Raw genomic sequence first — 13,364 nt, forward strand, 5'->3', positions numbered from 1 at the left:
ACCTACGAGATCGTAGCGCGGCACTCGGTGCCGCGCTATGATCTTGTAGATCTGCTATTTTTCAATAGCTATAAAGAATATTAACACAATGCTTTAAAACACCAAAAAGGGGGTTCCCGCCCAGAAGGGGTTAATGACATTTAACAACTCTAATGTCACAATCCGTCACTGACAGTGGATTTGAACGGTGACAAAGCTTCGTCATGGTTAATGGGCTAATGGCACCGCGATAAGGGAAATGAGCAGTTAACCCATTCTGGGCGGGAACCCCCTTTTGGTGTTTATAGCATTATGTTGTGCTTTAGCTATTGGAAAATAGCAGATCTACAAGCTCGTAGCGCGGCACCGAGTGCCGCGCTACGAGCTTGTAGGTCTGCTTTGTTAGAAAGAAGATGGCGCAAATCATTGAACATATCTTCTTTCAGAGTGAGCGTTTTTAAGTCAAATCTTTGCTTCTCGGAGTTCCCTGGAACAACATATTTTCAGATGGTGGTCAGTGGCCGATTACATATAGTTTATGGGGTCCTTGACGTGAAATATTGAGAACCACTGATATAGAAACATAGGGTTTTCAGAAGACATGTCAGGTCTAAATGGGTTAATGAGGGCAAGGAAGGAACACACACATTTCCATATGACTCCATGTATGAATATGGAATCTGGGGAGAAAAAAAAAAGTAATTAGCTGTGACACGCTTTGATGTGTTTATGAAATCTGAAAGTGGCTTCTCTGCAGTGCAGTGGGCTCGCTTCAATCACAAGTTCAACTCATCAACACACAACGCTTATAAGTCAATGTCATTACAGCCATTTCTTACTCTCATGAGGGCGGCTGTGGCTCAGGAGGTAGAGCAGGTCGTCCACTGATCCCTAGTGGGTCGGCGGTTCGAATCCTGGCTCCTCCTCCTGTCCAACATGTGGAAGTGTCCTTGGGCAAGACACTGAACCCTACACTGCCTCCAATGAGTCGGTCGGTGTGAGCTCGCCACCGTCGGTGTGTTGTGGGAAGTGAGGACGCTGGCGTCGACTGTTCGCCACTTCACCTCCCAGTGTATGAATGAATGAACCGTTGTAAAGATTCACCGCCCAATGTATGAATGAATGAACCATTGTAAAGATTCACCTCCCAATGTATGAATGAATGAACCGTTGTAAAGATTCACCTCCCAATGTATGAATGAATGAACCGTTGTAAAGATTCACCGCCCAATGTATGAATGAATGAATAAACCTTTGTAAAGCGCTTTGAGCACTTGGAAAAAGCTCTATAAAAAGGCAATTCATTATTATGAAGGACGCCCAGAGAGACCGGGAGGCAGTGAAAATCAGACACATTTCAGAAACAATACATTTCGTGTTCATATATAAGCCTGCACTTCTCATGATAATATCATTGATTGTTGTGGTGCTGTCAGCGAGGAATATATATACACCCGACGGAGGTTTGAGAGAACCACACTGAGCTATTATGGAAAGTATATTTCTTTTGTTTTGAGTTCAATAACGCTGTTGGGTTTCTCTCTGTCAGGAACGCTGTTGTGTCACGACTTTTGTTGTGACCACAGGCGTTCCCAACGGCGGAGAACAACAGCGTCTCACGCTGTGTGACCACAGGGGGTTTGCCGGAGGGGAAAGAGAGTATTGTATCAACGTTGTCGTGACCACAGTCGATTCCCAGAGGGAGGATAGGAGGTGCGACCCAAATTCATGCCAAAACTGCAGACGGCTGCTATTTCTTTGCTCCCTGTGTGTGACATGGCATTAAATTCGGCCTAACCTCAGCATAACCTGCTCATTAGTTTGTACTCTGCAGGTCCCATACAGACCTATCATCACACCTGTCATTAAGACATTTTGGACGGGAACCCGTTTTTGGTGTTTTAAGCATTACGTTATACTTTAGCTATTGGAAAATAGCAGATCTACAAGCTCATATAGCGCGGCACCGAGTGCCGCGCCTCGAGCTTGTAGATCTGCTATTTCTGAAATGTGGCGCAAATCGTTGACTATATTATTCTTTCAGAGCGAACGTTTTTAACTCAAATCTTTGCTTCTAAGAGGTTCCTGGAACAACATATTTTCAGATGGTTGGGGGTCGGCGGCCAATTACATATAATTTTGGGGGTCCTTTGCATGAAATACTGAGCACCACTGATACAGAAACATGAGATATTTCAGAAAACTGTCAGGATTTATAGAAGACATTTTGTAGGTTTAAATGGGTTAAGAAGGACGCTCACAGCAGCCCTGGAGCCGTGCCAGGGTCCATGTCCACTGTACCCAGCTCAAGGGCATGGATTTGGGTGAGAATATTCTCCATCGTCTGCACGGTGGAAAAAACCTCATATAACCTTTTCTAAAACTGTCACGTGACGTCCAACATGTTTGTGTGACACTGCAGGAATTAATATAAAAGTTGAAATATGGAGATTTAAAGCTTCTGATAAGATTCTGCCCGACAGCAACCCCTTTTATCTGCTGGTTTTGTAGTTCTGGCTACAAAACCTGGCTGTGGTATTGTTTTTTCATTTGTTTATTTGGATCCCCATTAGCTACTACCTTAGTATAGCAGCTACTCTTCCTGGGGGTCCACACATAAAATACATTACAATTACATCATATTAAATACATTTTACAAGACTGTAAGAAAAACAGTAAAAAAAAATAAAATGCAACTAAATATAAAACAAGTGATTAATAAATATAACATCGCAAACCATGAATACAATTTCAGTTTGAGTAGCCTATACCGTTCAGTATGAAACATTTTAAACACTTTTTCTGTGCAACTGATAAACATTTATCAGTTGCATCATGTTTTTGTAGTTCTATACAGCTGGCCGTGGTATCAGTTGCGTCATGGTTTTGTAGTTCTATACAGCTGGCCGTGGTATCAGTTGCGTCATGGTTTTGTAGTTCTATACAGCTGGCCGTGGTATCAGTTGCATCATGGTTTTGTAGTTCTATACAGCTGGCCGTGGTATCAGTTGCATCATGGTTTTGTAGTTCTATACAGCTGGCCGTGGTATCCAGTTGCATCATGGTTTTGTAGTTCTATACAGCTGGCCGTGGTATCAGTTGCATCATGGTTTTGTAGTTCTATACAGCTGGCCGTGGTATCAGTTGCATCATGGTTTTGAAGCTATAACCAACAACAACCTCTCCAAAAAAGTGCTGAGCTTCCATAGCTGAAACACTTAACCCATTCTGACCTGAGATCAGATTCATACGAGGTTTCCACCGGACACACACTGGTCTGAATAACCCATTCTGACCTGAGATCAGATTCTAAAACATTCAGTCGTTCTTCGATGTTTCAAAAATAGCAGATCTACAAGCTCATAGCGCGCCACCGAGTGGCGCGCTATGAGCTTGTAGATCTGCTATTTTTCAATAGCTAAAGCACGACATGATGCTAACACCAAAACGGGTTCCCGCCCAGAATGGGTTAAAAACTATGAGAGTGATACTGTACAGTCTGTACGTACTGTCCCACCGAGGTGTCCCCGTAATAGATTTGGGATGAGGCCGAGGTGAACTTGGCAATGTTCCCTCCTGTCGGGGCCATTATTTCTCCTATCAGGACCCTTCCATGAGGTGCATTGTCTGGCTTATGCCATGGTCACCTTACTGTACCATAGAACATAACAAAAGTCTGTGTTTATATCTTCCTTCACTTTAATAATTAATTGAGGAGAAACTGCAGAAAGGCTTTGTCATCCTTGTATAACTATTAGAAAGTGTAACCACTTTCTCTTCTAGTTATTATTCTCGAATAAACAAAAACATGCTCTGAAAATGCATCTGCGATGCCTGCCATGTTAAGTGATCAGGTTGGGTGGGCCGACTGCATCTGGATGCCTGCCATGTTAAGTGGTCAGGTTGGGTGGGCCGACTGCATCTGGATGCCTGCCATGTTAAGTGGTCAGTTGGGTGGGCCGACTGCATCTGGATGCCTGCCATGTTAAGTGGTCAGGTTGGGTGGGCCGACTGCATCTGGATGCCTGCCATGTTAAGTGGTCAGGTTGGGTGGGCCGACTGCATCTGGATGCCTGCCATGTTAAGTGGTCAGGTTGGGTGGGCCGACTGCATCTGGATGCCTGCCATGTTAAGTGGTCAGTTGGGTGGGCCGACTGCATCTGGATGCCTGCCATGTTAAGTGATCAGGTTGGGTGGGCCGACTGCATCTGGATGCCTGCCATGTTAAGTGGTCAGTTGGGTGGGCCGACTGCATCTGGATGCCTGCCATGTTAAGTGGTCAGTTGGGTGGGCCGCCTGCATCTGGATGCCTGCCATGTTAAGTGGTCAGGTTGGGTGGGCCGACTGCATCTGGATGCCTGCCATGTTAAGTGGTCAGGTTGGGTGGGCCGACTGCATCTGGATGCCTGCCATGTTAAGTGGTCAGTTGGGTGGGCCGACTGCATCTGGATGCCTGCCATGTTAAGTGGTCAGGTTGGGTGGGCCGACTGCATCTGGATGCCTGCCATGTTAAGTGGTCAGGTTGGGTGGGCCGACTGCATCTGGATGCCTGCCATGTTAAGTGGTCAGGTTGGGTGGGCCGACTGCATCTGGATGCCTGCCATGTTAAGTGGTCAGTTGGGTGGGCCGACTGCATCTGGATGCCTGCCATGTTAAGTGGTCAGGTTGGGTGGGCCGACTGCATCTGGATGCCCTGCCATGTTGAGTGGTCCGTTGGGTGGGCAGATTTCCAAGCTGATCCAGAAAAGGTTGAGAAGCATTTTTGTTCTGTTATGGTTTGTTTGCGTTGCGCAGCCACTCCATTGGCCAGCAATGTGTGTCCCTGGCTGGTTGGGTCCGAGCACGGAAATAACGTTTTTTTTCACCACCAAGTGTCACTATTGCACAGCCATAACACACACACACACACACACATGCACACACACACACACACACACACACACACACACACACACACACCCATAATCATTTATTTATGTCCACATAAGGGATATACAATACAAGGACACAAATATTTACAAGGTGCTGTACAGAGTGCAATCAAACACACCCTGCAGGGGTACAAGTAACACACACACACGTACGTGCACTCGCGCACACGTACGGTACAAGTACAGTACAGTACAGCACCACTCTGTGTAATCACAGGAATACATTGGGAGAGAGATAGGCAGCCGGGTGACACAGACAGAGTGCTCTGACTTCGTACAGAACAGACATACTGTATCTCATGACTCGTGTTGTGTTCATTCATACTGTACACAGTGAACTATAGATGGTTCCATCCCCTCCACTCCAAAATGAAAACCTGACACCTGCAATTCACTTCACCTCATGCCCGACCATTTGATGTACACCTGCCCAGCCCCGGGCAGTCGGGGTGTATAAGCGTTAGTGTCATCCCATCCCCTGGGTGGCTGCTGAAGCCATTATGCACTCCAGCATGCCATGAGGTACATGTGATGACACTTTAACCCATTTTGGTCGGGAACCCCCTTTTTTGGTGTTTTAAACATTGTTATAATTTAGCTATTGAGAAAATAGCACATCTACAAGCTCGTAGCGCGCCACCGAGTGGCGCGCTACGAGCTTGTAGGTCTGCTATTTTTGAAAAAATGAATTTTGAGGTCAGGTCTAAATGGGTTAAGAATAGTTTCACGATACCCCCTTCCTCCCTCTATAGCCTATTGGGAACCTATATATAGTCGCCCGAAGAGACGTTTAACTTTTGGGTGGATTGGTCACATGGTCATTATAGTCAAGGTCGGGCAGGCAGGCAGATTCCCTTGGTGGGACCAATCAGCACGCACGCTGGCCCGACACACGGTCAAGGTCTCAACCATGCAGGTCACTTTGAAAACGACATCATCGGTGGGGTCTCATGGGGCAGCGGTGGCCGAACGGTTTGCAGAGCGGTCTTGATATCGTGAAGGTCGCTATAGTTCGTATCCCCGGACTGGCACGTTAACATTACCACCGCTGAAGTGTCCCTTGAGGCAAGGCATTGAACCTCTACCATGAAATGTTCTATGAGCAGGGCCTGGCTGTAAACAAGTTCTTGAGCTTAGTCCAGTTACCCTGCAGGTAAACATAGTACCTTTCCTTTCCTTAGTCCAGTTACCCTGGGTAAACATAGTACCTTTCCTTTCCTTAGTCCAGTTACCCTGGGTAAACATAGTACCTTTCCTTTCCTTAGTCCAGTTACCCTGGGTAAACATAGTACCTTTCCTTTCCTTAGTCCAGTTACCCTGCAGGGTAAACATGGTACCTTTCCTTTCCTTAGTCCAGTTACCCTGCAGGGTAAACATAGTACCTTTCCTTTCCTTAGTCCAGTTACCCTGGGTAAACATGGTACCTTTCCTTTCCTTAGTCCAGTTACCCTGCAGGGTAAACATAGTACCTTTCCTTTCCTTAGTCCAGTTACCCTGCAGGGTAAACATAGTACCTTTCCTTTCCTTAGTCCAGTTACCCTGCAGGGTAAACATAGTACCTTTCCTTTCCTTATATGGAGGGTTTACGTCTCAACTCACACATTGTTCTTGCATCGGCACCATGGCTCTGACTCCTGGCAGAGCCCGACCCGGTTCTACAGCTGAAGATACAGCTATAGATTTACTGAGGGAGAGATTTATAGAAGCCCAGGTTTATGAGGGACCTAAATCACTCTGTTATGCCCCGATATGAAGAAGAGTCTCTCTATCTCTCTCTCTCTCTCTCTCTCTCTCTCTCTCTCTCTCTCTCTCTCTCTCTCTCTCTCTCTCTCTCTCTCTCTCTCTCTCTCTCTCTCTCTCTCTCTCTCGCTCTCTTTCAATTCCATTATAATATACGCTTTACATTTCAAAATGCTTTATCGGCATGATAAAAAAATAACAGTTCTACATTGCCAGAACGTACATAATTATATAACAACATAAAACAAGTCATAAAAGTATGCAGACTAGAGACAATTAACACATACTGTACAGTACATCCTATATAACAATAGTGTGATAATAATGTAATTATCTCTCCTCTCTCTCTCTGTCTTTCAAATTAATATAATATACGTTTTATATTTCAGACTACATTGCAGACTATAGAGACAATTAACAAGTGAATAACATACGGTACAGTACATCCTATATAACAATAGTGTGATAATAATGTAATTATCTCTCCCTCTCTCTCACTCTCTCTCTCTCATCTCTCTCTCTCCCTCCCTCCCTCCCCCCTCTCTCTCTCTCTGTCTCTCTCTCTTCTCCCTCCCCTCTCTCTCTCTCTCTCTCTCTCTCTCTCTCTCTCTCTCTCTCTCTCTCTCTCTCTCTCTCTCTCTCTCTCTCTCTCTCCCTGTCCCTCTCCCCCCTCTTTCTCTCTCTCTCCCTCTCTCTCTCCCTCTCCCTCCCACTATATCCCCCCTCTCCTCTCTCTCCCCCCTCCCCCTGTCCTCTCTCCCCCCTCTCTCTCTCTCTTCCTCCCCTCCCTCTCTCTCTCCCCCCCCCCCCTCTCTCTCTCTGCCTACACCCCCCTCTATGACCCTCATGTGTAATAGATGACTGATGCCCCCCCCTCCCTCCCCGGGGGCTCCGTCAGCTCTGATGCGGTGAATAATCTCACAGGGCATACAGTGTACTATACAGTGTACTATACAGTGTAACTATGGGAATTCTCTGTCCAAGGACATGACAGAGGAGAAGAGAAGAGCAGGGAACAGAGGACAGGGTAGTCAGGGTATAATTATAGTACTGTATATAGTGCTATTCCAAATAAACTACAAGAAGAAATGCACAATGAACAACTAGATGCAAAACATGCGATGAACAACAATAATATTAGTTTCTCAATAACACGTTTAGCTTTAAACTAAAATCTCTTTTAACTGTTTTCACTCAACGTGAAATGAAATAAATCACGACAGGATGAGAGAGAGAGAGTTCCGGTGGAAAGGACATGCAGAAGAAGATAGATAAGGGAAGATAAGGAGATAGATGAGGTAGATAAGAAGATAAGATAGATAAGGGAGGTATAGATAAGGGAAGAAGGAGTCATGGTGGTGAAATAAGCTTCGGCTTCAGCCTAGAAGACCTTTTCGGTATTCCACCTCTCTGTGTATAACATAAATGCAAATGATGTATACCATGTAAACATAATTTGTTTACATGTGTTTACAGCTGGCTGATACCACAGCCAGCTGTAGAACCAGTGCTGGACTGGGACAAAAATTCGGCCCGGTCACTTTCGCACAAATTTGGCCCAGACCAGCCCACCACAACCAGCACGCACGTAACAACTGTACAGCACCGAAATAAACTATTTATTCATTCATTCATTCATTCAAACAGAAGGGAAACAATCAGAATCAACCTTATAGACTCATCACACAATGACAGCGTGTAAAACAGTGGGTGAAGTCGTGTTTTGCGCGTGCAAGCCTCTCAACATTGCAGTAGACGGAAGACGAGGGAAGAGAGAATGAAGTGATAAATCAGACGGCGAGGGACGGAACGCCGGCGGAGCGGTGGAGGGGAAAGTTAAAAGGATGGCGAGGGAAGATGAAAGTGGAGGGATGTGTGAAGGAGAGGCTGGCAGGACGGTGTCCGTCATGGCCCTGATGAAGCTGACAGGATGTCACCGCTTCACATATCAGCTTTAAGTGTCACATTACAGGGTTACTTACAGGGCTGAGAAATGTGGCTGGAGGTTTTCTTAACCCATTCTGACCTGAGATCAGATTCATACGAGGTTTCCACGGGACACACACTGGTCTGATGAACCCATTCTGACCCGAGATCAGATTCTAAAAATGTCAGTCGTTCTTCGATTTTTTCAAAAATAGCAGACCTACAAGCTCGTATCGCGCCACTCGGTGGCGCGATATGAGCTTGTAGATCTGCTATTTTTCAATAGCTAAAGCATAACATGATGCTAACACCAAAATGGGTGCCCGGTCAGAATGGGTTAAGGGCCTGGAATATATAGGGCTTCAGAGGTTTAAACTGTATAACTATAATGTTTCTGGGGATCGCAATATCCTCAAGGACCCCTGCTCTGCTCTCTAATGTGTATTTTTGAGTGGTGCAACCACTCCAAGGAACAGCAATGTCCGCGTTTATGTGACTATGTACTGTATGTTTGTGACTACGACACTTTAATGAGTACCAGTAGAGGCGCTGTTGTGCCAGAAACGGAGAGAGAAAGAGAGAGATAGTGTTGTAGACAACATTGTCCGCCATTGGATTTTTCTTTTTTCTTTTTCTTTTATTCCATGACGTATCTGAGCTTTGGAAAGGTGGAGGTTGACTGACAAATAATGGAGCACACACGTGCTCCTCTAATCGGACGTAATATCAGAGGATTGATTCAGAGGGTTTTATGTAAGCCGAATATTTGAAGGAATCGTGGCCTATATAATCAATGCCTTCATCATGCCTGACTTAACCCATTCTGAACGGGAACCCGTTTTGGTGTTAGCATCATGTTATGCTTCAGCTATTGAAAAATAGCAGATCTACAAGCTCATAGCGCGCCACCGAGTGGCGCGCTACGAGCTTGTAGGTCTGCTATTTTTGAAAAATCGAAGAACGACTGACATTTTTTTAGAATCTGATCTCAGGTCAGAATGGGGTTAATCAGACCAGTGTGTGTCCTGCAGTGGAAACCTCGTATGAATCTGATCTCAGGTCAGGATGGGTTAAGAGGCAGCGGTCAATGACAAATCATCAAACATCGATTGCGTTTCTGTGTGAGCGTGAGCTGCCATACCTGTGTTGTATGATATCGTCATTGATTTAAAAGCCAGGTGTTCATATTATTCTCAGTGGTGTGATTATTAACCTGACAGACTGGATTGTCTATGAAGCCGTTCACACTGTCTGAAACGTCTCCCTCTCCTCCTCCCCCGACACACTTGTTCTGTCTGTGCCTTCTGGGGTTCGCATATTCATTCAAATCAATTCTAGCCCTGCGTGCTTAAATCAAACCTCTCAATGAGACCTCTAGCTGTCTCTGTGTAGAGGATTGCTCTTTCAAAGCCTGCTGGTCATACTTTCCAATTGTATTTTTCATTCATTTTGCTTTTTGTTTTGTTGTTTAACTTTTTTTTACATTTTTGTTTGCGAGTTGTATTGGTGAAAACTAGTCAAGCATTCTTCAGGAGAATTCCATGCTAGAATGCTTTCTTATCTTTCTTACCTTTCTTTGTAGTTGTTACGTCCCCACCAAAGAAGTCCAGGTGTTTTTTTTGTGCAAAAGCTCCTTATTGGCTATTTCCCCTACCATAAGCCCTCAATGAATTGCATTGCATTGAATGGGAATTGAATGGGGCTATGCGGTGTTATGCTAGTTCGCTTATTTCCATCGAAAGAAGTAGTAAAGTGTTCCGCTTGGGATATTATTTACATTATGAAGAGAGGATATATACAAAGAAATTATAATTTTGAGCGATGGAAATAAGCGAATTAGCACAACACCCCATAGCCCCATTCAATTCCCATTCAATTGAATGCAATTCATTTAGGCCTTATGGTAGGGGAAATAGCCAATAAGGAGCTTTTGCACAAAATAACACCTGGACCTCTTTGGTGGGGACGTAACAACTACAAATAAAGGTAAGAAAGACTTTTAGTATGGAATTCTCCTTTAACCACATAAACCAAGGGGATGTACAGACTTTCTTCAGAGGAGGCTGTTATGGTATACCTTGGGGACCATAACAAACTCACAATACACCAATTATACTACAGTGCGACCACTGTACAGTACAGTCCAATATCAATAGTCTTCTGTAGGCAGACTGTAAGACACTCATCTGTGTTGTGGACAAAACAAAAGTCGGCCTTTTTTAGCATTGCTATTATATTTACAGTCCAAAGCATTGTATTACAATGACAGTGTAAACAAATTAACCAGGTATGTGGGGAAAATAAATACAGATAGCCTTTCTTTTACATCTTGAAAAAAAAAACAAGGAACAACAAGGAGTTAGAAAGTCTACTGAGAAATAGTCTATCTGACCCAATGAATTTCAAAACATGTTGTATTTGAATGTGTTGACCTCTGTTGTTTTATATATGGCTGTATTACCTTGGTCGGGTTTCTCTTGTAAAAGAGATTTCGGTATCTCAGTGAGACTTCATGGTAAAACGTGGTGGTGTAAACAGACACTATAAATTCTACATTGCGTTTAAAATACGTATTCGTACACACAGCCTGGCCTTAAGGCACAACACTGCCTTGATCTCCTTTATTTCTCAGAGTTACTGCATCCTCTGCAACATGGGAGATCTCCTGAGGTCCTCTCACAGGTCCTCAGGCAGAGAGAGGCCTTTGCAGTGGTTGCTTGTAGTCTTTGAAGAGCTCTACCATTGGGTTAAAAAAGAAAAAAAACAATAAGTTTCACTTGTTTTATCTGTGCTTTATCTCAGTTATCCTCTTTTAAAGGTAGAGTAAGTGATTTCACTCAAAAAACCGTAGGTTTCGTTTTTGGCTGTGGGACCTAAGCCTTCGTCCAATCAGGATAGAGAGTCAAAAACGAAACCTAAGGTTTTTTGACCCCCAGGGGTTAACTGGGGACAGGGAGGAACTCCTTATATGGTCAGCACACTCTATAGTAGAGAGGATTATCACAACAAAACAAAAGAATAAGTGATATTTGAATTAAGTGAAATCACTGAATATACCTTTAAATGTATTGTTTGATTTCCTGGTGCATTCTACAGCAGCACCTTGTTGTTTTGAAAGGCTCTTTTATCAACAATATAGTCTACCTAATGACGTTATTCAAGCTGGTACAAATGTTCTCTGGGGTAGATTCAAATCCAGAGTGTTCTGCTTTGATGCAGGGCTCCATGGAGGTCCACCATTTTATTGGAATCTTGGCTTTGCAACGCTCTAGTGTTGAAAACCCAAGTAAGGCTCTGGGGGGGAAACTGAATCTCTAGCCTTGGAAACCCAGACGTTTTTATTTCCAGGGAGAAAGAAAATAGTCTGGGGTCAGAGTCCACTTCAATTCGGCATAGAGTAGGGCAAACGTCGATCACTCTCTGCTGATTTCTGATCGTCTGCACCTTTGTTAAATTGATGCAAACACGCACGCGCACACACACACACACACACACACACACACTCCTCTCTCTCTCTCTCTGTCGCTCTAATTAATTAGTCTCATGTCGTGCAGCGCAGTCTAGATTCTCCCGGTGGATCCTGCCGGGAGCTGCCTATGCCGTAGAAAGCAGAGGTGGACCCCAGGCTACATATAACAGCTACGCCGTCACAACATTAATGCTGCCGACTGTACAAACTGTCCATTCATAACTCTTCTCATGTGTGTCGTCGTCGTCCCCCCCTCCCTCCCTCCCTGTAGTGTGAAGATGGTGCTGCTGTGGACACTGGGCGACGTCTTTAAGACCGCCTACTTTGTGATGAACGACAGCCCCGCCCAGTTCTGGGCGTGTGGTTCCGGTCAGATCCTGATCGACGTGGCCATCCTGCTGCAGGTTCTGCTCTACAGCGAGGACACGCGGGTCAAACTGGGCTGAGCGCAGCCCCGCCCCCAGAACCTCGACCGCTGCGAGATCCATCAGCCTGCCCAGATCTCGCTAGGACATCCATCAAACTGGGCCGAGAGCAGCCCGCCCAGAACCTCGCTGCGACTTCCATCAAACTGGGCCGAAAGCAGCCCGCCCCAAACCGGGAGGCATACTTTGGTTAGACATAGAATTGGTTAGACATAGCATTGGACCGACTGGATTAAGGTTGGTGAGGGGTGCGTTAAAACGACCGGATTAAGGTTGGTGAGGGGTGCGTTAAAACGACCGGATTAGGGTTGGTGAGGGGTGCGTTAAGACGACCGGATTAGGGTTGGTGAGGGGTGCGTTAAGACGACCGGATTAGGGTTGGTGAGGGGTGCGTTAAGACGACCGGATTAGTGTTGGTGAGGGGTGCGTTAAGACGACTGGATTAGTGTTGGTGAGGGGTGCGTTAAAACGACCGGATTAAGGTTGGTGAGGGGTGCGTTAAAACGACCGGATTAGGGTTGGTGAGGGGTGCGTTAAGACGACCGGATTAGGGTTGGTGAGGGGTGCGTTAAGACGACCGGATTAAGGCTGGTGAGGGGTGCGTTAAAACGACCGGATTAAGGCTGGTGAGGGGTGTGTTAAAACGACCGGATTAGGGTTAGTGAGGGGTGCGTTAAGACGACCGGATTAAGGCTGGTGAGGGGTGCGTTAAAACGACCGGATTAAGGTTGGTGAGGGGTGTGTTAAAACGACCGGATTAGGGTTAGTGAGGGGTGTGTTAAAACGACCGGATTAGGGTTGGTGAGGGGTGCGTTAAAACGACCGGATTAGGGTTGGTGAGGGGTGCGTTAAAACGACCGGATTAGTGTTGGTGAGGCGTGCGTTAAGGGTTGT

The 13,364-nt window shown here is 45.4% G+C and overlaps 1 protein-coding gene across 2 annotated transcripts in view; it reads left to right on the plus strand.

Annotated features, from left to right (window-relative positions):
* LOC308314352 (solute carrier family 66 member 2) overlaps positions 1–12,972 on the plus strand; it is a 121,095-nt gene extending 108,123 nt beyond the window's left edge. Inside the window, exons 5-6 of one of the 2 annotated variants that reach the window (XR_013963966.1) lie at positions 12,317–12,792; positions 12,953–12,972. Coding sequence is in view for 1 of the 2 variants with exons in the window: in XM_080761936.1 (XP_080618062.1) it covers positions 12,317–12,491 (175 nt within the window). In the remaining variant the exon portion in view is untranslated. The other variant, XM_080761936.1, reaches the window with a different exon arrangement.
* Positions 12,973–13,364: the final 392 nt, after the last annotated feature.

This window comes from Protomyctophum bolini, assembly GCF_963924005.1.
Source record: "Protomyctophum bolini genome assembly, chromosome: 4".
NCBI classification, from domain to species: domain Eukaryota; kingdom Metazoa; phylum Chordata; class Actinopteri; order Myctophiformes; family Myctophidae; genus Protomyctophum; species Protomyctophum bolini.